At 42.1% G+C, this 23757-nt stretch overlaps 1 protein-coding gene across 1 annotated transcript in view; it reads left to right on the plus strand.

Moving 5' to 3' along the window:
• Positions 1 to 23757, plus strand: part of ror1 (receptor tyrosine kinase-like orphan receptor 1) — a 332421-nt gene that overhangs the window by 232248 nt on the left and 76416 nt on the right. The window contains exon 3 of the mRNA XM_078219199.1: positions 19712 to 19780. Within this exon, the coding sequence (XP_078075325.1) occupies positions 19712 to 19780 (69 nt within the window). The remainder of the gene's footprint in view (positions 1 to 19711; positions 19781 to 23757) is intronic.

Below are 23757 nucleotides of genomic sequence, written 5' to 3' on the forward strand. Positions count from 1 at the left end.
GGCAACTAAGGGATTTTCACAGTAACTTCATTGCAGTGTTAATGTAAGCCTACTTGGGACACTAATAAATAAACTAAACTAAACTACTTCTTAAATGGATATTCACAAGTTCACAAACCATAAAGAAAAGCAAGATCTCCAGTTCGGTTGGAGTTAGGTTAGCTGTTCTCAGCCAGGATAATAATGCAACATTTCCCATCAACATCTGTGGGCTAGGAATGGGTGTAACAGAATAACTCAAATTTGCCAGAGTGTTTGCTGCTGATTGCCATTCCAGTGACTAGATTGGAAATTGTTCATCTGGACGGTTCAGTATTGCACTTGTCCTAGAGCTAACCTGTAGCTCACACTAAATTTTTATGAAATATATGGTTACTTCCTAAAACGAAAAAAAGCTGGACAAAGAATCTAAAAAGACTGAAGCTATGTCTGCCAGTATCCCTGATAAAAGGGAACTTTCTCGCAATATCTTTTAAAGTTAAAGTATAAAAATTTACTTATTGGTGTTACAAGTCGGCTTACATTAACACTACAATGAAGTTACTGTGAAAATCATCGAGTCGCCGCACTCCGGTGTCTATTCGGGTACATTAAGGGAGAATTTAGCATAGCCAATCCATCTAACCAGCACGTCTTTTGGACTGTGGAAGGAAACCGGAGTACCCAGAGAAAACCTACACTGACACTGGGAGAATGTGCAGACTCCGCACAGCCAGTGACCCAAGGCAGGAATTGAACCTGCGTCTCTGGTGTTGTGAGGCAGCAGTGCTAACAACTGTGCCATCGTGCCACCCTTTAAAGAATATCAGAAAAACTGACATTTCCTTATCTCTGAAGATACGCTAATGACCCCATGGCTGCAGAGATCAAATTCAAAAAGAATTATACAATAGCTGAAAAATATTTCCTGTGCCAGACATGGCCAACGGAGATGACTGGTCTGCTAGGACAAATGAACTTGCACATTTCCTTTCAGATACTTAATGGTTGAACATTAAAAATCTCAAGAATGCATAGAAAGGAATATACATCCAAGTTAAGGCCACAATTTGATCAGCCATGACCTTTATTGAATGGTGGAGCAGGTTGAAGGGGCCAAGTGGCCTCCTCCTACTTTTCATACTTGCGTTAAGAGGATGAGGGAGGCCAATCAGCCATTATGAACAAATAAGCCTGCACCTATATTGCACTTTTCACATCCTCAGGATGTCCCGCAGCATTTAAACCCAATGAAATAGTTTTGAAGTGTTGTCTCTGTGGCAACATACTCAAACATTTGCATCACAAGGTCCCACAAATCGCTATGAGATGAATGACCAGATCATCCATTTTATTGGTGTTGGTTGAAAGTTAAATGTTGGCCCATGACACTGGAAGATCTTCCCAGCATGCTTTTCTTGAATAGTGCAATGGAAGTTGAGTAGGCAAATGGAATTTTGTTTGAAAGGTGCAGCATTCTCTGACCATTGCACTGATGTGTCAGGCTAGAATATAAGTGCAAATGTCTGGGGTTGGCTCTAAACTCATGACCTTTTGATCTAGTGTGACCCCATTCACTGATACATCCCAGAAAACCATATGGTGAAGGATAATCCTCGCACACTTTTATTTACAGAGTAAATCCAACTGACTGACAATCCAACCAGGCACCTCTAGTCCCTATCACCATAGTTTCAGTCTGTTTCTTTTTATAGTGACAAACATGAAACCGCAGTTAATGACCACCCCCCACCCCCCTGCATTCAATGAAATACAATTAATATAGATTTAATACTCAGCACAACCCTGAACTCCAACTTAATTCCTCTAACTACTGGTTTCTACATTTCAGCCAATTTCTTACCTATGGTTTACCTAATTTCACACTACTTTAAGCCTAATTAACAATCTTTTGTCTAACACTTTAACAAGTCCATGATGGACGTCTAGATGGGAATTGTTTCCAAGTCTCTTTCCATAAGTGTGCACAATTTTATGGTTGCCTCCATTGGTAAACATATTTTCACCAAAGTCACCACCTAGCAGCAACAACTTGCATCTATTCGGCACCTTCAGTATTATACAGGATCCCAAGACATTTCACAGCAGTATCAAACAACTTTGACAGAGCTATTACGGCAGGTAACCAAATGCTTAGTCAAACAGTTAGGTTTTAATGTAGGAAAACGAGGTAGAGAGGCATATAGGTTTATTAGGATGGCTGAAGACACAGCTGCCACTGGTGGAGTGATGATGATTGAGCAACTGCAAGGGGTCAGAATTAGAGGAGCCACAGGTACCTCCATGTTGTTAGACTGGATGAGGTAACAGAAATAGGGAGGGATGAGGCCCTGGAGGTGACTCCAGACATGACCAAGTAAGATTGGCACTAAACACACGGCAGTATAGTGATGTGTTATAATTGAGTATCTCAGGTACAATACAGTAGCCTGGATGCCAGTTCTAATCATCATCATCATCATCCCCCCCACCCACCACACTAAAATCTATGTCTCCAGTGAGTACCCAGAAGAATATCTTTAAGGCAGCACCATATGAAATATCCCAGGGGAAAGAGGCAAAATAAGTAGCTAACTGTAATTTCCTTTGTGGGAAAACAGCAAAATGGCACATTAAAAGAAGTGGTAGAGGTAGAAAAATAAACCTGTAGCATATCTTAATGAATGAGTTTCCTTTAAGAGTGGAGACCGAATATGAGAGATCATTTTCTATGAGCATTAAGTGACTCTAGCCACAGTATAGGATTTAACCAGAATTATACTCTTCTGGGTGCTTTCATGAATCCAGTGTCCCTGGGGATCTTTGAGTGTTCATTCAGTATTCTGTACAATTCGGATACCTTAACTCCATGATGCTCCCAGAATTTTGCCACCAGATGCACAACTGCATGCCTGCTTTATCGGACAATATCCCTACCACAAAATGTTACATTTTTTGGTGAATCCTTTTAGTTTGCTAGATGAGATATTGGTGCCAGGGAATTTAATACTTCATTGCCAAAGGTTAGCAGGGTTCACTCCCAGCTCATGTACAGCAGGGATTAGATGTGGAGAAATCTGACCTTTTGTCCCTCCTCAAGTCTCTTTTCACTACAACATTGATGGCAGAGTCGTCCATCTTCCTAGCCCTCCTTTTCTGGAGCTCCCTCAACCACTTGACATCTCTTCTTTAAAAGCCTTCTCAAAATCCGTTTTTTTTTTGTCAAGGGTTTCAGTCAGCTGCCCATCCCTCTAATCTCTGTCTCCATCATCTGGTGTCTGTTTCCCTGAACTGTTCCATGTGTGAATTAAAGCTGCAATCTTACGCAAGCTACTGCTGTAATAGTTGTAGGATAATTCCTGGCATGTCGCTTCATGCATCACCCGAAACTCAGCTGATCATTCCCTACTGCACTGTGTTCTGACATCCCCGTAGCATTGACTGAAATAGTCAGTTTAGAGTTGAATTATAATCAGTGACAGGGAAGAGGGGAGGGCTCATGATTTGCCCTTTTCTGGAACCAGGTATATTTAATTGATGAGAGAGTATCAATTCAAATCTATTATAATCAATCCTCCTGATGTAAAAGATTCTGCCTGTGATATGCAGATTCATTTCAAGAGATTAAGGAAGGGGAAAGGTCATTTGGCTCATCAGGCCCATTCCTTCCACCTATCAGACAGGTACACTGGCTTTTGCAGAACTGAGCTACATGGAAAAAGTAAGAAGTCTCACAACACCAGGTTAAAGTCCAACATGTTTATTTGGAATCATGAGCTTTCAGAGCGCTGCTCCTTCATCAGGTGAGTCTGAGAAGTGGCAAAAAGATGCCCCGAACTCAATTACTGATCCATGGAGAGTTAGCCATGTTGCATTGAAATGACCCAAACATGGGTAGGAAGGAAAGGCAAAAGTCAGACACTTCAGATCAGCGACCACCAAACTGTCACCCCCACCACCTTCCCAGCCTCTACTGATGACCATGCCTTCAGCCATCTCCACTCCAAGCTCTTTCCCTAAATCCCAGTCTCTTCACCTCTCTCATCCTCATGAAAACATGTGTCTTTGACCAAGTTTTTCGTCACCTGGCCTGATGTTACCTGTTTTTGGCTCGCTGTTATTTTGTCTTAAGGCACTTCACACATTCATATTAAAGTGTTTTCCTCCATTTGAGATGCTATACAGTGTCAACCGTGGCTCAGTTGGTGGCACTGTTACCTCTGAGTTGAAAAGCCCCAATCTAGAAACATGAGCAAATAATTCAGGTAACCCTCCCAGTGCAATAACGAGGGAGTGCTGCACAGTCAGGGGCGCCATCTTTCAGATGGGATATAAAGCGAAGCTGCTACCTGTCCCCTCAAGTGGAAATAAAAGACCACATGACCACTATTCAAAGATGATCAGGGAATTGCCCTCATCCTAGACCAATATTCATCCCTCAACAACCATTACAAAGCATCAGATTATTTGCTCTAAACACATGCTGTTTGTTGGACCTTGCTATGTACAAATTGGCTGCAACATTTCCTACATTTCAATAGTGACTGTACTTCAGAAGTAGCTCATTGGTTGTAATGTGCTAGGGTGTTAATATTAACTGCTAGGATATGATGGAGGAATAAGACGCCAGCTTGTCCTTTAACTTCAGCACATTTATTCTGCATCCAACTCGGCAGAGATACAAACTCCATTTAATTACCCCACAGCAACTGTTCCAGCTGTGTCCATTTATACCGTTTTGGAGGTTGAGCCAATAACCATTACCTGTCTTTAATAAGGCAATTAGTTTAACAATGTAATTGTCACAGCGTGCACATGCTGATACATTGACAGCCTGACAGTGGGATGTCCTGAGGACTTAACGGGTGCTATATAAATTATTTCCTTATACACACGAGCTGTTGGTTCATAAGATTGCTGGCTTAAAATTCTCAAAAAAAAGTCTTTGGTCACAATCAGAAAGTTGTAAATGTAACCGTTGAGCAATTTCACATTAGTGAGTGCTTTGAGGCACTGGGCATGTGTAAGAACTTTGAGCAGCCATTTATACAGATTATCTGCATATGTGTAGCAATCCTGATGTCACCACTGGTCTTTTAAATCAACCCTGTGGTCTGGATATCCATGCAGAATTCTTGACTTTGGTAAATTCAGAATGAAGGTTACAAGATTCCTGTACATCATGATTTGTGTACTGGTGAACCACACTCAGTGATTTTTATGATGTACCAGATGTAATTAGTCCACCAATATGCCCTCGAGAATGTTTCTAATATTCCCATTGCCTGCTTCAGTGAAGTAAATCAACCGTTAGGCCTCAACCAGTTTGTTTGCTGTAACAGTTTGTTTAATGTCCTTTTGGCAGGAGATGCCTATTTTCCTCATGAGCAAATAATCAGAAAAGTGAGAATGAGTACATAATCCTTAGAAAAATAGCAAGAGCTACTGACGGTGATGAGCTATCTACTCTGTCAATACAGCCAACTTCCTGGACGCCAGTAGTTCTCAAATATATAGCCTAGTGTCAGCAAGTTATTTGGCCAAGGGGAACATTGCCCTTAGACCCAACCCTTGTAAGGTGTTCACACATGAATACTTTACAATAAGTGTCATTGGATATTCAGGGGTGCTGATGCCAACTAATATTCAAACCAATGTGGCTCCCGTAATCAAGTAATTCTGGTAGATTGGGGACTTTTTTTAGTTCTTTTCATGGGATGTGAGCACTGTCAGTGCCAGTATTTGTTGCCCTTGAGAAGGTGGTGGTGAGCCGCTTCCTTGAACTGCTGCAGTCTATCTGGTGTAGGTACACACAAATGCTGATTGAATCTGGAATCTTCCTGGCCTGTATGACTCAGTACCACACTACATAGTACTCTTAGAAAGCAAGTCACTGGAAGAAACAATTTGTTTATAATTTGCCCCCCATTTTCTAAAAATATTTCTGACTTGGAGATTCTGGCCCTGCATTTTGTAGTTCATCTCGTAATGGAATGGAGTTGCCAGTTATGTGCTTGAAAATTTATCATTCTTGCTTAGTGCACAGCACAGAGCAGTTTGCAGTAACCTTGGCTGGTGGCCTCCTCCACTATTAGGAAAGACGGAGGCCACCCTGGCTCAGCTGGTCATGGAAACCCAGTACATCACATAAAATTCATCACAAATAGTATGTGATTAGGAAGTCAAATTGAAGATCGTTTATTGCAAGGGGAATGGGATACTTAGTAGGAATGTTTTACTACAACAAGAACAGAAAATGCTGGAAAATCTCAGCAAGTCTGACAGCATCTGTGGGGAGAGGATAGAGCCAATGTTTCGAGTCTAGATGACCCTTCATCAGATTTGAGAGCAAAGAGAATCAGCAGAGATTTATGCGAGAGATTTATGTTTTACTACAGTTGTATGGGGCATTAGTGAGACCATATCCAGAGCATAGTGCACATTTTTGATCTCCTTAGTTAAGAAAGGACAGTTACATTAGAAGCAGTTGAGCGAAGGTTGACTCGACTGATTTCTGGGATGAGGGGAATATCTTATAAGGAAAGATTAAACAGGCTGTACCTATCCATTGGAGTTTAGCAGAATGAGAGGTGACCTTTCTGAAACATATAAGATCTTTAGGAGAACTGACAGAGTGGATGCTGAAAAATGTTTCCTCTTGTGGTTGAGACTAGAACTAAGGGACATAGTTTAAATATAAGGGGTCTCCCATTTAGAGGGAGGTGAGACTATTTTTTCCCCTGAGGATCACAAGCCTGTGGAATTCTCTTCCCCAGAGAGTGGTAGAGGCAAGGTCATTAAATATTTTTAAAGCAGAGGTAGATAGATTTTGATGAACAAGGGAGTCAAAGGGTATCAGGTCAAACAGGGAAGTGGCATTGAGGCCACAATCAGATCAGCCGTGATCTTATTGAATGGCGGAGTGTGCTCATGGCCACATGGGTTACACTTCTTAAGTCATATGTTCACAAGCTCTGACTACATTTTACGATCCATGCGCAATTAATTGCCTGTAGTCAGGGCTTTTGCCCCTTTGAGAGACGAGGTTCACTCCCACTAGCTGCTGGCCAATTGGAGGGCCAGCATCTCCTCAGTCCCAACAGTGCCACCAGGCCTCAAAGTTAAATTAAGTTTGTGGGGCTCACTAGACCCAGTCAGGCAGGGTACTCCTCCCCAACCTGAAAGAAGGCCTCCTTTCCACATGGCAATGCGTCCAGCTGCCACTGGCAAAATATCAGCAGCAGCAGGAGGAGGTCCATAAGTGGCTCTTAATTGGCCTATTGAGGGTCCCAATTAGCCTAAGGGAAGGCCATCGGCCGCCTTTTAGTGGAAAGGTTATAGGCATGCCACTGCCCCTGCCCCTGCCCCTGCCATTCTATCCCAGCCTGCTCCTGGCTCTAGCTTCTCAGTTCTGTCATTGCTTTCCTATGGACAAGCACCTGGTGTCTACACGTGGTATAACCCGCCACTTCCTTTCCCACAGCACCAAGATCAGATTGTCTCTGATGAATCGCGGATGTAAAGTTTTAACATTTATAACTGCAGGTCCCTTCCTTTTTCTTCCTGTCCAATATTGAAAATGTGCTAATAAAATGCTCTGCAACCATTGACTTCCATCACAAGCCTGTTGACTCCTGTGTTCAATAAGCAACAGGCAGGCCTTCAGTGGCAATGCTGTTCACCAGACGAGACTGAGAGCAGTCGGAGAAAGTTGTTTTCCCCAGTGCCCCTGGAGGCAGCAGTGTTGAGTGCTCAGCTTGTATATCACGTGTCTGCCCATAGGTTCCCAGACTTAGAGACTGGATAAAATCCAGTGATCAGAACTGAAGGCGCAAATGATAATTTAGTGCAGTGGATCCAATCCTCTCCGCATCTACAGGTATAACAACCACTTTGATCTTTGCCAACCCAGAAGTAGGAATACTCCTTCTCTTGGCCTGGCTAAGATAAATCAACTTGACACAGGTTCAGGATTGAACCCTGAACTTCCCTGGTATGTAGTACTCAGAGATGGAAAGATAAATTCTGAGCCATTAGGATGACATTCTAGCCCTTTTTTGTGCTCTGCAGATATCTGAACATTTAGCTAAAGACATGTAGTGGAGCACAGTGAGATAGATCCTTTACCAAAGAGATCCTGTGGCAGCCCCTGAAGCACAATGCTTACAAGCTGAAGCAGGTCCAGAAATAAATTATTTATTTCTACATTTGAACTCGAGTGATAATGAAGCTGGTCCCCACTGGCTGTTTCGAGCAAAACATTGAACAGACATTAAACTCTTCGCTGCCAATTAGTAGCTACTTTGCAGTTTAACACTTGCTAATAATGTAGAGCCTGGATTGATCTATCGCCAAAAATAATCTCATCTTATACCATGACAAATATAAAATCCAATCAGTTTTACAAGGCTAGTGGTTGAGTTAACATTTCACTCTTCACCCCTTAAGAGTGGCTCACTTTAACCATTAACTTCAGTATTGTCAGGGGATAGTCGGTGGATATATTTACTTCCATTCAGTTCCAGGAATGTCATTAACTGTCAGCACACTTAGAATGTGTTCTCACTGTGGTTCTGACAACATGTTGCTAACTGTTTTATATAAACTGTTTGAAGATTTAAAAGCTGAACTATTTATTTCAACACTTTGAAAATAAATAAATTTCAGTTCCACTGTTGATTCAGTATGGTCACAGCACTGAGTAGTTGAGCCACACAGACCAGGCGAGTCCCAAGTTAAACCTGTGGTCAACACTGAATCAATTGACCCCAATGGGGCTGCTGATAAGCTGCTACAGATGTCTATCTGGTTTTGATTTTTACACACAGATGGGGTCATTTTAACCTATGGGAAACCCATGTGATCAGATGGAATGCCAGTTTTACATCCCCCTCCCCAATATTCATAGAAATCATAGAAACCCTACAGTGCAGAAGGAGGCCATTCGGCCCATCGAGTCTGCACCGACCACAATCCCACCCAGGCCCTACCCCCACATATTTTACCCGCTAATGTACGCATCTCAGGACTCTAAGGGGCAATTTTTAACCTGGCCAATCAACCTAACTCGCACATCTTTGGACTGTGGGAGGAAACCGGAGCACCCGGAGGAAACCCACGCAATATTGCTCATCTATTGAATTAATGGAAGGCTGAATGGTAAACGAACATTGCACCTCATCCGTTTCTCAATGGGCACGTTACGGTTACCTCAGCCAGCACCTTTGAACCACATTTATTTTCACCGCCTCCCCTGCTTTCTCTTCATTCCCTGAAGGTAAGCAACACATGGTAGGCCTCTGAGTGTAGAACTGGATACTGCAAGATTAAATATGAAAGGCTTGAAATTAGAAGAATGATTTTATCTCCACCTGGGTTACGTGTAATGGAATCCTGGAGAAAGCAATTTGTGCTGCTTATGTTTACTCCTTCGGAAACAAAATGAAGGAAATGGGTTACAATGGAATTTAGGATAATAAGAATGGATGCATATCAAAGATGGCTGAGGATATGATGTGGAACATTCTGGTCACTAAACTACTGGGACCATGGAAGTAGCACACCGAGGGAAGTCACCAGTGAAGGTGTTCTAGAATGTAACTCTGCATGGGATTTCTGGAGTTTTGCTTGATTTACTTGTAGGAGACGAGGAGTAAATTTCTTTGGGAGATTAAGTTGAACTTCACGTCAAGGCTGGTTACTTCTGCTCCTATTTGGTTGAATTAGCTTTTTGTTTGGAAATGGCTGCAGAATATCAAAATATGTGGACACCAGAAACACTGCAGCACTAAGTAGTTAGAGCTAGCAACATGGGGTTAACACAAAGTCACACCATTCACATCAGATTGCATGTTACAATCATGGAAAACACACTAATCTAAAGCTAGTTTATTTGTGCTAAGCTTGACCATTTTATTTTTAGCTAAATTTTCCCTGTTGCCTCTTAGGTTTTTATGCCACTTGTAATTTTTTAAAAATTTCTTTTTTGCACCAAGCACTATTAGCAACATTAATGGGAAGTTTGGAAGAAGAGGAGGGATGTTCAGCTCAGCCAGAGCAGGTCTAACAGTATCTGTAGAAAGAGAACAGAGCGAACATTTCAAGTCTGGATGACCCTTCGTCAAAGACTCTTCGTCTGGACTCAAAATGTTAGCTCTATTCTCTCTTTAGACCTGCTGAGATTTTCCACTTTTTTCGATTTTTGTTTCAGATTCGAGTACCTGCAATAATTTGTTTTTATGGATATTTTTCAACCGTGATTAACCTGTAGCTTAGAGTTTATCTGTAAGCATCAAAATGCTTATCATCCTAATTTGCCCAAGGTGTTTTGGTGAGTGAATGCACATTACAGTGTTGCTAGTGGTTCATGAAGATCTGGAGGTCCCTGGTTTGATTTTTGATTTGTGTTGAGTTCACTAATCTCAGTTGACATGAGTCTTTACATCCCTGCAGCTGGGGGAAAAAACATCCAGGTTTCCCTCCTGAACACTATGCAGTGACCCTGCTAAATGTGTGCAAATGTGGAAATGGAGTGAGGATGGGGCAGTTCTTGACTGCAATTTGAAAAGCTCACGTAGGCTCATATCAAAGCTGCCATTTTTGTTTCTGCCCACATTGAAACCATCAGATCCTGCTCTCATCTTTGACCGTCACAACAAATAACCGAGGCAGCCATTTTCAACTATATTTAAAGGTATCGCCTGCTTTCCAACATACCCTTAGAAAGTATTGGGAGCGATTTTTGCTTGTTTTCTGGTACTTAGTCAATTGCGCTATCGTAGTTGTAGTGGATTGTTCTGAACTGAAGAAGAGCTTGTGGCATCACACTCTTTGCTTTGTGGGATTCCAATCCAGGATTTGATGGCCAAGGCTGGTGCACTCATAATATAGCCAAACATTGGTTGAGTATCAACTTGTAAATCCTTCTAGCATATGCTAATGGCAGGAGCGATTCCTGGTTAGCTATGTGATGGAAAAAAATTGGAGCCTCTACTATCACTATCCATAGCTCCAGCATGCGGCATGCATGCTGAATTGTATGTTGCCACAGCAACGTAGTCTCATTGGGGGGGGGGGGGGGACTGGCATTTGGTTGGACGGCTGGATTGGATTGCTACCATAGCACGGGGTTCGATCCCGGTTCCGCAGTTCCGGCTGGAGTAGATTTGGGATCTGCCTCCTTGCCCTACCCATTATTGGAGATTGAGGTGTGAAAGGTCTAAACCTGCCTTTGTGAAGCGAACTCGTGAAGAAGAAGGAACAAACATTTGTACATTGAATCATTTCTTAGAGTTCAGAACATCTGTTTTTCCTAGTCTTTCAGATATGAAGGTGTCGGATAACAGTGCTGCGATCTATGAGTTTGAGGTTGTAGTTCCGAGTGAACATCTGATTGGGATGGCTGCTCAACATTGCAGTTACATATCAGAAAAGGAACTGTATCCACATAATCACTGTCCCCAAACTATCCAGCTCCCCTCGCTGTCAAGTGTGTCTGGTTTCACTTTGTGTTGTCATCCAGCAGTCCAAAGATATTCAGGTTAGGTTGATTGGCTATGCTAAATTGCCCCTTAGTGTCCCAGGATATGTAGGTTAGAGGGAATAGTGGGGTAAATATGTGGAGTTGGGGTGGTGGGGCCTGGGTGGGATTGTTGTCAGTGTCGGCTCGATGGGCTGAGTGGTTGCCTTCTGCACTGTAGGGATTCTATGATAACAGATAAGCATTGGACTAAGCAACCACTTAATCTGCTTTGGTTGTGAATTGGCTGTTTGATGTGAACTCAATCTCCAACTTCCTTGTGCAGTTTTCTTGTTGAAGTACACTCTTACTTGTTGATTTTTACCTTCCTCTGCTTTTACTGTGACATTCTCATTGATAGCGGTGATGGCTTAAGAATAGTCAGTGACATGTGAAAGTTATGACCAGTTGTAAGTTTGGCCAGTGTCTTTCCAGTTAGAGTGTGGGATGGATCAATAGGTGTGAAGTACAATCTGAATGGATTGTTCAAATGTTTTACCCTCCAGCATATTAGCTTTCAGTCCTTGATCATCTATTGAATCTTTTAATGTCACTATTTGATTGCAGGTACGTGCGACGGTGGTGAATTCCGTAGATTGCAGGAATTCCTTGTCCTGACTGGAAACAAACTATTGTCTGTTGTCTGTCATTGCAGTCTCCATCAAACCCCATTTTATAACCGATTTGTCTAGAATGTCAATAACTGAAGTGGTGTTTATGGAATTTGTTGTAGCAATTTCCAGCCATTTGCTATGAAGACCATGAATAACAAGCAAAAGACATTGACTGCTAGGGCTTGCTTGCATTTCTCCAAAAATATCAATGTGGAGCTTTTGCTGCGGTTCTGTTGGTCATGGCATCAGTTGTAGAAGTGTGGAACTCAGTTGAACAGACTTTTCACTGAGTGTACATGTACACAATTTCTAATGAACTCTTCGATGCAGTGATCTATTGTCAGCCATCGGACTGTTTCATGTGATTGTTGTTCCATCTTAAGGACACTCAGATGTCCTTCATGGGCAAGATGCTGTCGCACTTTCAGGATAATTTCTCGAGTTCCATGTGTGATACAGTTGTCATCATTCAATGTAAGCTAATTGTATACTCTGTGGTTTTACACCAATTCTTCCTCTATTTCAAGAGCCAAATAGATACTGGCTCACTTTTTCAATATGTTGCCTGTCACTGGCTCTGCCTTCAACTACTCTCGCATAACAAGATCCACAGTTACATAAGAACATAAGAAATAGGAGCAGGAGTAGGCCATCTAGCCCCTCGAGCCTGCCCCACCATTCAATAAGATCATGGCTGATCTGAAGTGGATCAGTTCCAATTACCCGCCTGATCCCTATAACCTCTAATTCCCCTACCGATCAGGAATCCATCTATCCGTGATTTAAACATATTCAACAAGGTAGCCACCACCACTTCAGTGGGCAGAGAATTCCAGAGATTCACCACCCTCTGAGAGAGGAAGTTCCTCTTCAAATCTGTCCTAAACTGACCCCCCTTTATTTTGAGGCTGTGCCCTCTAGTTCTAGTTTCCTTTCTAAGTGGAAAGAATCTCTCCACCTCTACCCTATCCAGCCCCTTCATTATCTTATAGGTCTCTATAAGATCGCCCCTCAGCCTTCTAAATTCCAACGAGTACAAACCCAATCTGCTCAGTCTCTCCTCATAATCAACACCCCTCATCTCTGGTATCAACCTGGTGAACCTTCTCTGCACTCCCTCCAAGGCCAATATATCCTTCCGCAAATAAGGGGACCAATACTGCACACAGTATTCCAGCTGCGGCCTCACCAATGCCCTGTACAGATGCAGCAAGACATCCCTGCTTTTATATTCTATCCCCCTTGCGATATAGGCCAACATCCCATTTGCCTTCTTGATCACCTGTTGCACCTGCAGACTGGGTTTTTGCGTCTCATGCACAAGGACCCCCAGGTCCCTCTGCACAGCAGCATGTTGTAATTTCTTTCCATTTAGATAATAATCCAATTTGCTATTATTTCTTCCAAAGTGAATAACCTCGCATTTGTTATCGTTATACTCCATCTGCCAGATCCTCGCCCACTCACTCAGCCTGTCCAAATCTCTCTGCAGACTTTCTACGCCCTCCACACGATTCACTTTTCCACTTATCTTTGTGTCGTCTGCAAACTTTGTTACCCTACACTCAGTCCCCTCCTCCAGATCGTCTATATAAATAGTATATAGTTGAGGCCCCAGTAGCGATCCCTGCGGCACGCCACTAGTTACCATCCACCAACCAGAAAAGCACCCATTTATTCCGACTCTCTGCTTCCTGTCGGATAGCCAATCCCCAATCCACGCTAACACCCTACCCCCAACTCCATGTGACCCAAGCTTTTCAGCAACCTTTTGTGAGGCACCTTATCAAATGCCTTTTGGAAATCCAAAAACACCGCATCCACCGGTTCCCCTCCGTCAACCGCACTAGTCACATCTTCATAAAAACCCAACAAGTTCGTCTAGCACGACTTTCCCCTCATGAATCCATGCTGCATCTGCTTAATCGAACCATTCTTATCCAGATGGCCTGCTATTTCTTCTTTAATGATGGATTCCAGCATTTTCCCAACTACAGATGTTAAGCTAACCGGCCTGTAGTTACCCGCCTTTTGTCTATTTCCTTTTTTAAACAGCGGCGTAACATTAGCTGTTTTCCAATCCGCCGGCACTACCCCAGAATCCAACGAATTTTGATAAATAACCACTAACGCATCCGCTATTACCTCTGACATTTCTTTCAGTACCCTGGGATGCATTCCATCCGGGCCCGGGGACTTGTCCACCTTCAGTCCCGTTAGTCTGCCAAGCACTGCCTCACTGCAATCCTGTAGTCTTCAATGTCGCAAGTCACTTCACTATTGCTAATGCTGTCTGTGATAGTAGTACAGTGGGGGGCCAGTTAGCTCAGTTGGCTGGGCGGCTGGTTCGTAATGCAGAGGGATGCCAGCAGTGCAGGTTCAATTCTTGTACTTGCTGAGGTTGTTCATGAAGGCCCCGTCTTCTCAACCTTGCCCCTTGCCTGAGATGTGGTGATCCTCAGGTTAAAATTACCACCAGTCAGCGCTCCCTCTCAAAGGGGAGAGTAGCCTATGGTCATCTGGGACTGTGGTGGCTTTACCCAAATATTACAGCTAAGTATGTCAGCAATTTAATTGTGTGAACATGCAAGATACTTGACGTCAAAGTTGTATTGATGAAGACATTCTGACCATCTGTGGATTAGTAGAGCTCGATACCTGATCCTGATGTGGTTAACAATACAGTCAGTGCTTTATGATGTGTGCAGGGAGTGAACTTTGTACCTTGGAGTTAGATGCAACATTGTTCACAAAAGTAGATGCAAGCTTTGTGCTTTCCAAAATATTGCATTCAGTTTCCAACAACATGTGTGATGCATAAGCGATTGGCCATTTGTTTTCTTCATTGCACTGAGTACAGTTCCAAATGCATTTCCTGATGCATCTGTCGTGACATACATTTCCATATGTAGGTTGAAATTTGTGAGGACTGGCAGAGTTGCTATCTTCACTTTGAACCTGTTGAACACTATTTGCTGTACAATTGTTCATTGGCATTTTGCATCTTTGTGCAGTCGTTTTCAAAGAGGCTCCATGATCTCTGCATATTTGGGAACAATTTTATGATAAAAGTTGGTAGTACCGAGGAACGATGCCAACTCTTTCAGTTTTAGATGTGGTGGGAAGCACATTAATGCCTTTGATGTTGTCATGTGTAGGCTTTACTCCAGCTGCTGCCACTCTGTACACTAGAAAGGCAGTCTCTGATCCCGTGAATTTGTATTTGCCCTTGTTGAATGTCAGATTGTGTTGAGCAAGTTTGATCATCTTCTGCTTAGCCTCATCCATGAACAACAATGTCGAGTGTCCCCTCTGTGTCTGATAGCAGATGATCTTCTGGAATGTGCTAGGTTCTGAACTTAGTCCATATGGCATTCTACAGCACTGAAACACACCTTTGTGAGTAACATATGCTCTCTGATATTGGCTTTGCTCCGCTAGTGGTATATGAAGATAGCTCTATCACATGTCGCGTTTCATGAAGACTATGGCGTCATGAAATTATGCTGATAATTCTTGGATTGTAAAAAGTGGATAACTGTCTGGAATGATTGCTTTGTTGACCACTTTAAGGTCGACACATAGTCTAAATTGTCAGTTTCTGCATTGTGCAATGACTAGATTCCATGGAGATGAGTTGATTCGGTCAATACCGTCTGCTTCAAGACATTTCAACTCCTGTGACACTTCGGAAAATAGCAACCAAATCAAATTTTACTAAACTGGCAGAAGTGATGTGTTGATATGAGGAGCAGATAGTATCCCTTAACTTCTCTGACTCTGGTAAATAAGGAAGAATACCATTGTGTGTGGTCTGTGTCATCAGTCACAGTAGGGGTATCAGCTCCAGTGGTGTACTCAAGTTTGAATCCAAGCATATCAAAAAGGTTCACCCCCCCCCCCCCCCCCCCCCACCCACCCCCGTATGGCTTCTGCCTTCAGCCATGCAGAATGTGAACCTATCTAGGATGACATTTTTATAATGCACTGGAACTGTGATCATTCCCATAACTGGAATAATCAAGTCATCGTAAGCTTGAAAGGTGACTGTCACAGGAGTGGGAGGAAGTTCTAAAAAAATAGCAATGGTAGAGTTTGTTGTTTAATATGGATACTTTTGCACCAACATTGGTGAGGAGCAATAACTGAAATGCTCGCAATCCCAACTGGGCAATCCTAACCTGGTGCTTTACAGTCCGTGATGATATACACTTGCCACATTTCACTCTTGGGTATAGATTCCACCATGTGTTGAACTGATGAACATCTTCAACAACTTGTACACTTCTGCAAAGTGGTTCATTTCTTGAGCATGAATTACTCTTTTTCCGTTGAGCTGGATATGGTGTTGTGAATTGGTGGGTGCCTCCACAATTTGGGCACATTTTTTTAGGGATATCTGACCGTGATGGAGTAAGTATTGATGAGGCCGCTGTGGTCTCTTTGCCCATAACCATCGAGCTGATTGGGCAAGCTGGTTTGCAACCCTCCCAGCCTAAGGGTGCATTTCCATGTGATCTCTTTAAATCAAACATGACAGATTTGATTTGGACTGCCAAGGTTATGGCTTTTTCCAAAGTGAAATCATCATTCTCCATGATCAGATGTTCATGAAGATGTTTTCAGTAAGTTATTCACAAATTAGTTTGTTGATTAGTGTGTTAGATTTGCATGTGGATGCCAATAGCCGCAAAACTGCCACGTATTATTTAATGGGCTCATCATTTCCGTGGCATCTCTGGTGCAATGTATATCATTTGATCATCACACTTTTCTTTGGCCTGAAGTATGTTACGAGAGCACTTGACAGTGTATCAAATGTAGGCGTTTCTTCTGTGATCTGCTAGAATAATCACTGGTCTTTTGCCCTGAGGTAATGAATAAGTATTGTCTTCCTGCAGGTCCCTGTTACCTGCAGGCTGTCCATACCAGTCGCAATCAAATAGGTCTTGAATCATTGATCCAATGGCATAGGTGGATGTCCTGGTGAAGAAAAGAAAGTTGCTATTTAGACTAGTTTAAACTGTGGGAAGGACACAGGTGCTATCCATTTAATCTAAACAGTTTGCCCTCTTTTTCCAGTCAGCATTTTCTCCAACCAATTAAACAGATTATACTCATAATTTCTGAGGAATGAAATTAAGGATGCCATTATAAACCATTCTCGCGCTTTGGTAGACAGTGATAGCATAGTAATCTCATCAAGATGATTTAACAGGGCCACTGTTGTAAGGTTTGATCTGATTTGAGAGTAAATTGCATCCTAATTATGTTACTGCATTGCTCTGAGTGACAGTTAAGTGTGTACCCAAGCAGGCAATTCAATAAACTGTACACCCCCAGGGCGATTAATAAGCAAAATGTAGCATTTGTCACTCATACTACATATTAATTTTATTAGATAGTAAATTGAAACATCTTTTCTACTGAACCCAATTTTGTCTTTTTCGTTTGGTTTGGCGAATTGATACGTACGAGGACTGACCTGTTTGGAAGTGAGTTGAGATTTGGTGTGAAGAGTAAACACAACAGTGATACCTTCCTTCATTCAATTTCAACACAATACTGTATCACATTGGTGTTTATCTACACATCCTGACATCTGACACGCTCATGGAGACTTACTCAGGCATGAAATTAGGACATAAAGCAAAGAATGAGAAAAGACCAATTGCACATCAAATCCTCTGCTATCACAGATTGTGGATATTTCAATTTTACTCTGACTTTTAAAGTTAATCAAGCGAAACCATTTATCTTCCATGCATCAAGTGAAACTATATGCACATCTTTCATTGTGGACACGTGACCAGTTGCTTGCCATAAGTGACATCGCCAGAGACCTGCGTATTCCATGGAGATTTTAGTCAGGCTACAAATGGTACTTACTACTTTACTCCTTTTAATTTTCTTTTCCACTAACTTTAGTATCCATGCACATTTACCAAATGAGCAGGCAACAAAGGTCTTGCTGTCCAGTCCTAATCTCTGCTGTCATCAACAGCTAAGAGATTCACGACAGCAAGATGAGTATCTAACTCTTCAAATCCCTCCCTCTTATTTTTGTAAAAAATATCACCGCATGTCCTTTTTGATGGCTAAGGTGACAATGGAAACATGACGTTAACTCCCAGGTGGCCATGCAGCCATGTAAGTGGTCGGTTGTCTGGAACTGTAGCAAGAGTGTGGATTCATTTTAACTGCTGGGTCTTTTAACATGATACTTGCTAATGTTCTGACCAAATTTGCCAGGACGTCGGTGGAAAGTGGCTGCCTGAACACCAATAAAAACAATGACAGATTGCATCATATATCACCTTCAACATAGGTGTGTAATCAGGCAGAACTGCTCTCCTCCTCTTTTGCCCAACAAGAGAACGAGAGAAAAAAATACAAACTAATCTCACTCGGGTCTCCTTTGGCCCTTGTTGTTGTTCCTGGTGAGGAAGCCTCCACTGTTCCCTTGCTCAGGCTTCTAGTTAAAATAGCAGAGCATTATCACGGCCTGATCTGCAAATTTAAGAGGACCCTGCTGGCTCAGGGTGAATATTCTTGTTAGCTGTAATTGCAGTCAACCAGATCAAGGCAGGAAAGGAATAGTTGAGCCCCTCACTTCATTTGGGGTAAAAATAGATTCCCAGATATTTATATGTACAGAATCTTTGATGTCTACCAGTCTTATCATTATGAAGGCTATCACATCGATCTGGCAGCCTATGAAAGCATAGGTCACCTGTTCATTGCATTACCCTTAAAGAAGCTCTCACAAATAACCAGAACTACAAACTTAGAAGATCAATGCAGCATAAACGAGCAGCCCCTATTTCAAAGGGTTGGCTAATGCAGGGATTAGCAGCATTGTCCTGAGACCTGAGATCCATAGAAGCAAAAAAAATAGAAGCAGGAGTAGGACATTCGGCCCTTCAAACCTGCCTCGCCATTCATTTTGATCATGGCTGATCATCAAATTCAATATCCTGATCCTGCCTTCCCTTCATATCCCTTGATCCCTTTAGCCCCAAGAGTTATATCTAATTTTTTCCTGAAATCACAGAAAGCTTTGGCCTCAACTGCTTTCTGTGGTAGTGAATTCCACACATTCATCACTCTCTGGGTGATCCATTTCAGCTGCAATTGATGGAACAGAGATTTCCACTTGCAGATGGATATAAATAAGGGTCCACTGTGAAACGGGTTTAGGCTGCCTCAACCCACTTTCTCTTGAATGATGAAACTGTACAAAACTACCTCTGATTTGGCAATAATTAACAATCTCACTTTTATAAGTTGAATGGATGACTAATGTGAAAAATGGTGGAGTTTGTGTTTAACTGAATATAGCTAAGACGCATTTCTGGGAGATGATGGTGGTAATGTACCCTGTACTGATAATGGATGCAGAGAATATTGTCTCTGCTTGTGTGTACTGCCTCAAGCAAAAAAATACACTAAACAAAAAACAGGAGTGAAAAGCTTTTAGTGTTCACTATTGCAGCAAAAGAGGGTTTAAATGTCTTTGTAAGTACATGAAGTACGGTAGGCTCTTATTCAGACTTAATATTGCAGACATTAATAAGCGTTTCCTTTTGGTTCCCTCCAGGAATGGATTTACCAGATGAAACTCAGTTGCAGCCTTCCACCCCAGCATGGAACGATTCCAGTGACTCAGGCAAGCAAACTTTCAAATAATAAAGCTCCAGTGAACGCTAGAATGCTGCTCACCCCAGCCCTCAAACCTTCACACACATGTGCCTCCGATAGTGTAGAATAGCATTCACGCTGTTCACAGCCTTGGATGTAAAACTGAAAGAGATTCTATAAAAAGGAGTGAAATGTTCTTCTGGGATGGGCCACATCTGCAAGTGATTTTACTGAGTATTTGTTTTGCTGGAGCCTGGTTTGAGACACTGGGACACCAAAATGATACTGTAATTCAAACAGGATGTGTGTTTCAAGGTTTTCTTGAAATTCTGGAGCTTTGATGCTGTCAGAACAGAGTAGTTTGGGTTTCTGTAGCTGTCAAACTTGGGAAATTGTCTCGGTTCAAATGAAACAGTCTTCATTCTAAAATGCATAACTTTACGTGGAGAGTCTATAAATCTTATAACATCCAATCCTCTGGGCCTCTCATTTATCTTTCTCTTTTATTAATTAAAAAAAAACAGGAAGGCTTACGACTGCACCCGTCTTCTGATTGAAGCTATTCCCACTTTATTTTCTGCAATGCTCTTCTGAAGTTATCAACCTCCACTGTTACCAGCACCCGTTATTCTCTCTGTTGTTTTTTCTGGTCACGTTAATTGTAAGATTTCACCGACTGAGACTCTTTTCTCTCGAAAAGAAAAAGCTGAGGAGTGACATGATAGATGTCTGTAAGATTATGGAAGAGTTTGCTGGAGTTGATGTGGAGGAGATGATTCCAGTTCTCTGGCCATGAATATAAGATAGCCACGAATAAATTCAATAAAAAAGTTCAGGAGAAACTTCTTTACCTAGAGAATGGATAGGATAGGGAACTCGCTATGGCATAGAGTGGATAAGGTGGAGTGGAGATCATAGGTGTATTTAAGGAGAAACAACATAATCATACCAGGAAGAAAGGATGCTGATGTGGTTAGATGAAGATGGGTGGGAGAAGACCTGCGTGGAATATAAATACTAGCAAGGACCAGTTGGGCTGAATGACCTGATTCTGTGCCATATATCCAAGCAATTCTGTGTAGTAAATGCGTGTGCTTCAGGTATTGAGCAGGTGACTTTCCCGGAATTCAACCGAATACCGCTGTATGTTTCTTACTTGAAGCAAGACTGTTGTAGGTAATTGTGAAGTGATGGGCAGAACTTTGACCCACAGTGAGGGAAAATCTTAAAGTGATTTGCTGCCATTTTCATACATACTGGAGGTTAATGCCAGAGAATATTGGAAAATTCTTAAGAACAGTACTCTCAAATGTGAAATAAAATTAAAAAGGCTGTGCCAGGAACTCGGTGAGTAAATGCAACATCTTATGTGATTATGATTGCATCAAGAAGGAAGGTTCCAAGTTCAGTCTGTGATCTAACTGGAGTTAATTGATCACAGTCACAAAGGGATGGCACGGTGGCACAGTGGTTAGCATTGCAGCCTCACAGCGCCAGGGACCTGGGTTCAATTCCAGCCTCGGGTCACTGTCTGTGTAGAGTTTTGATGTGGAGATGCCGTGCACATGTCTACATGGGTTTCCTCCTGGTGCTCCGGTTTCCTTACACAGTCCAAAGATGTGTGGGTTAGATTGATGCCAAATTTACCCTTAGTGTCAGGGGGACTAGTAGGGTAAATATATGGGGTTACAAGAATAGGGCCTGGGTGGGATTGTGATCGGTGCAGACTCAATGGGCCGAATGGCCTCCTTCTGCACTGTAGGTTCTATGATTCTAAGGGATGCTACAATGTCCCTTGAAACTACAGAGGTATGGACGGGAAAACCTGCCAGAGTTTACACTTCTGACTACCATCCAGTGAGTCCCTACTGGGAACTGTGCGTGCATGTGTGTGTGTCTGTGCTTGTGTGTGTCTGCGTGTGTGGGAATCTCAAGTGATGATTAGTCTTGGCTTTAATGCCTTCCACAGATGAATAACCTAATGCTACTCCATCAGAAATGAAAGCCAGCACTGATGGAAACTGGTCCATTATTTTGTCATCAGACTGAGAAGAGGCAGCAAGAAATTGAAAAGGGAATAAATATATATAAGAATTACCAGCAGATCCACCATACCATTGTCTTACGGGGGGGAGGAAATGTTTTTGCTGGAGTGTGGAGGTGGGAGATAGATGCACACTCCAAGGATTTAGAAGGAAATTTGTGAGCAATTTCCACAGAGGGGCTGTTTGGGTTAGTTGCTGTAAAATAAATTTTCCTGGATTATCCACAGGGATTCTTCAGTGCGAGAGTGGTGAAAACCACATAAATGGCCACAAAGGTCTGTTTTTATATTGTTTCTCCAGAGAGTGTGAAAGAAGACCTGGAAAAGCCGGTGGGAATTCCTTACCATTTTTTCCATTATAAATTCCTCTGTCCACATTTGATATTGTAATCACATACCAAATATTTATGTCTCTAGAACTGCTGTAACTCTAAATTAAATATTAAACCAATGTATAACATAACAAGAAGTATAGAATACATGATTTTAAAATGATGGCTAAGCTGCAAATGAAGGCCATGGTTCAGTAGTCCCCTGCCCTCTAACCTGAAGACCACCCTTAATTGCCTGTGTGTAGTAACATGGGAAATCAACTAATATATTTTTGTTGCTAACATTTATTAATGCCATCTATTTAGGATGTAATTTTTATACTGAGGCCCACAAAATATAGAAAGCTTAAAAAAATACACTCATTTACATCTGTCCTTCCTTACTAAACGGGGCGGCATGGTGGCACAGCGGTTAGCACTGCTGCCTCATAGCCCCAGGAACCCGTGTTCAATTCCAGCCTCAGGCCATTGTCTGTGTGGAGTTTGCACATTCTCCCCGTGTCTGCGTGGGTTTCCTCTGGGTACTCCAGTTTCCTCCCACAGTCCAAAGATGTGCGGGTTAGGTTGATTGGCCATGCTAAAATTGGCCATGCTAAATTGACCCTAGTGTTAGGGGATTAGCAGGGTAAATACCATAGGGTTGTGGGAATAGGGCCATGGGTGGGATTGTGGTCGGTGCAGACATGATGGGCTGAATGGCCTCCTTCTGCACTGTAGGGATTCTAAATATCTCTGCAATAATATCTTCTCTTACTAATTATATGCGGCGCTAATTATATTTAAATTAGGAATTATTATTCAAAAATCCCCTCTAACTTTGAGTGGTGTTTTCCAGTTGCTGTAGATTTTCGAATGTTTACAGAGTAGTTGCAGACACCATTGCGTGAAAATCTATTTATGTTCCAAATCTAATATTCAAGATTCTAGCTGAAAGGATTTTCAAAAAACACTTGTGATAATTACACTGGTTGCTCAATTTTATTGTTAACGTTTACTGGCAGCTCATTGTTTTCACATGTTGGAAGTAATTTTGCATTGGGAGTCTGTGCCCCACCTTTGCTCATTTCTACTGTTGCCTATTTCCTTTGCGTTGATTTACTGCTGTGATATAAAGATTACATTTTATCCAATTATCAGAAGGTGTCATTCAGATTATGTAAGAACATGATCACTATATTTTGTAAAAACGCAAGTTATTAATTTGTTCTTAAAGAGAAGCTATGTTCCTTAAACAACAAAGTCTTATTGCTAAAATTCCCTACCAAATGTAATTGTGGGAGCATTATCACCAGCACAAGGACTGCATCACTTCTCAGCGCAATCTGAGGCTGGGTAGGTCCCCACTTCTTATGAAAAACAATCATGTTAAAGATGAAATTCCTACTTTTGTAAATGCCACACTGTAAGACCATTAGACGTAAGAGCAGAAGTAGGCCATTCAGCCCATTGAGTCTGTTCTGCCATTCAATGACTGAGCTGATAGTCCTTAGCTCCACTTTCCTGCCTTATCCCCATAACCCTTGATTTCTTAACTAATTTAAAAATCTGTTACATCCATCAAAACTCTCACTTTCATTCACAGAGTGTTGAAGGATATGAGGGTAGATAGCTATAGGAGTTCAAAACTGT

This window comes from Mustelus asterias, chromosome 8 (genome assembly GCF_964213995.1).
Source record: "Mustelus asterias chromosome 8, sMusAst1.hap1.1, whole genome shotgun sequence".
In the NCBI taxonomy this organism is placed as follows: Eukaryota; Metazoa; Chordata; class Chondrichthyes; order Carcharhiniformes; family Triakidae; genus Mustelus; species Mustelus asterias.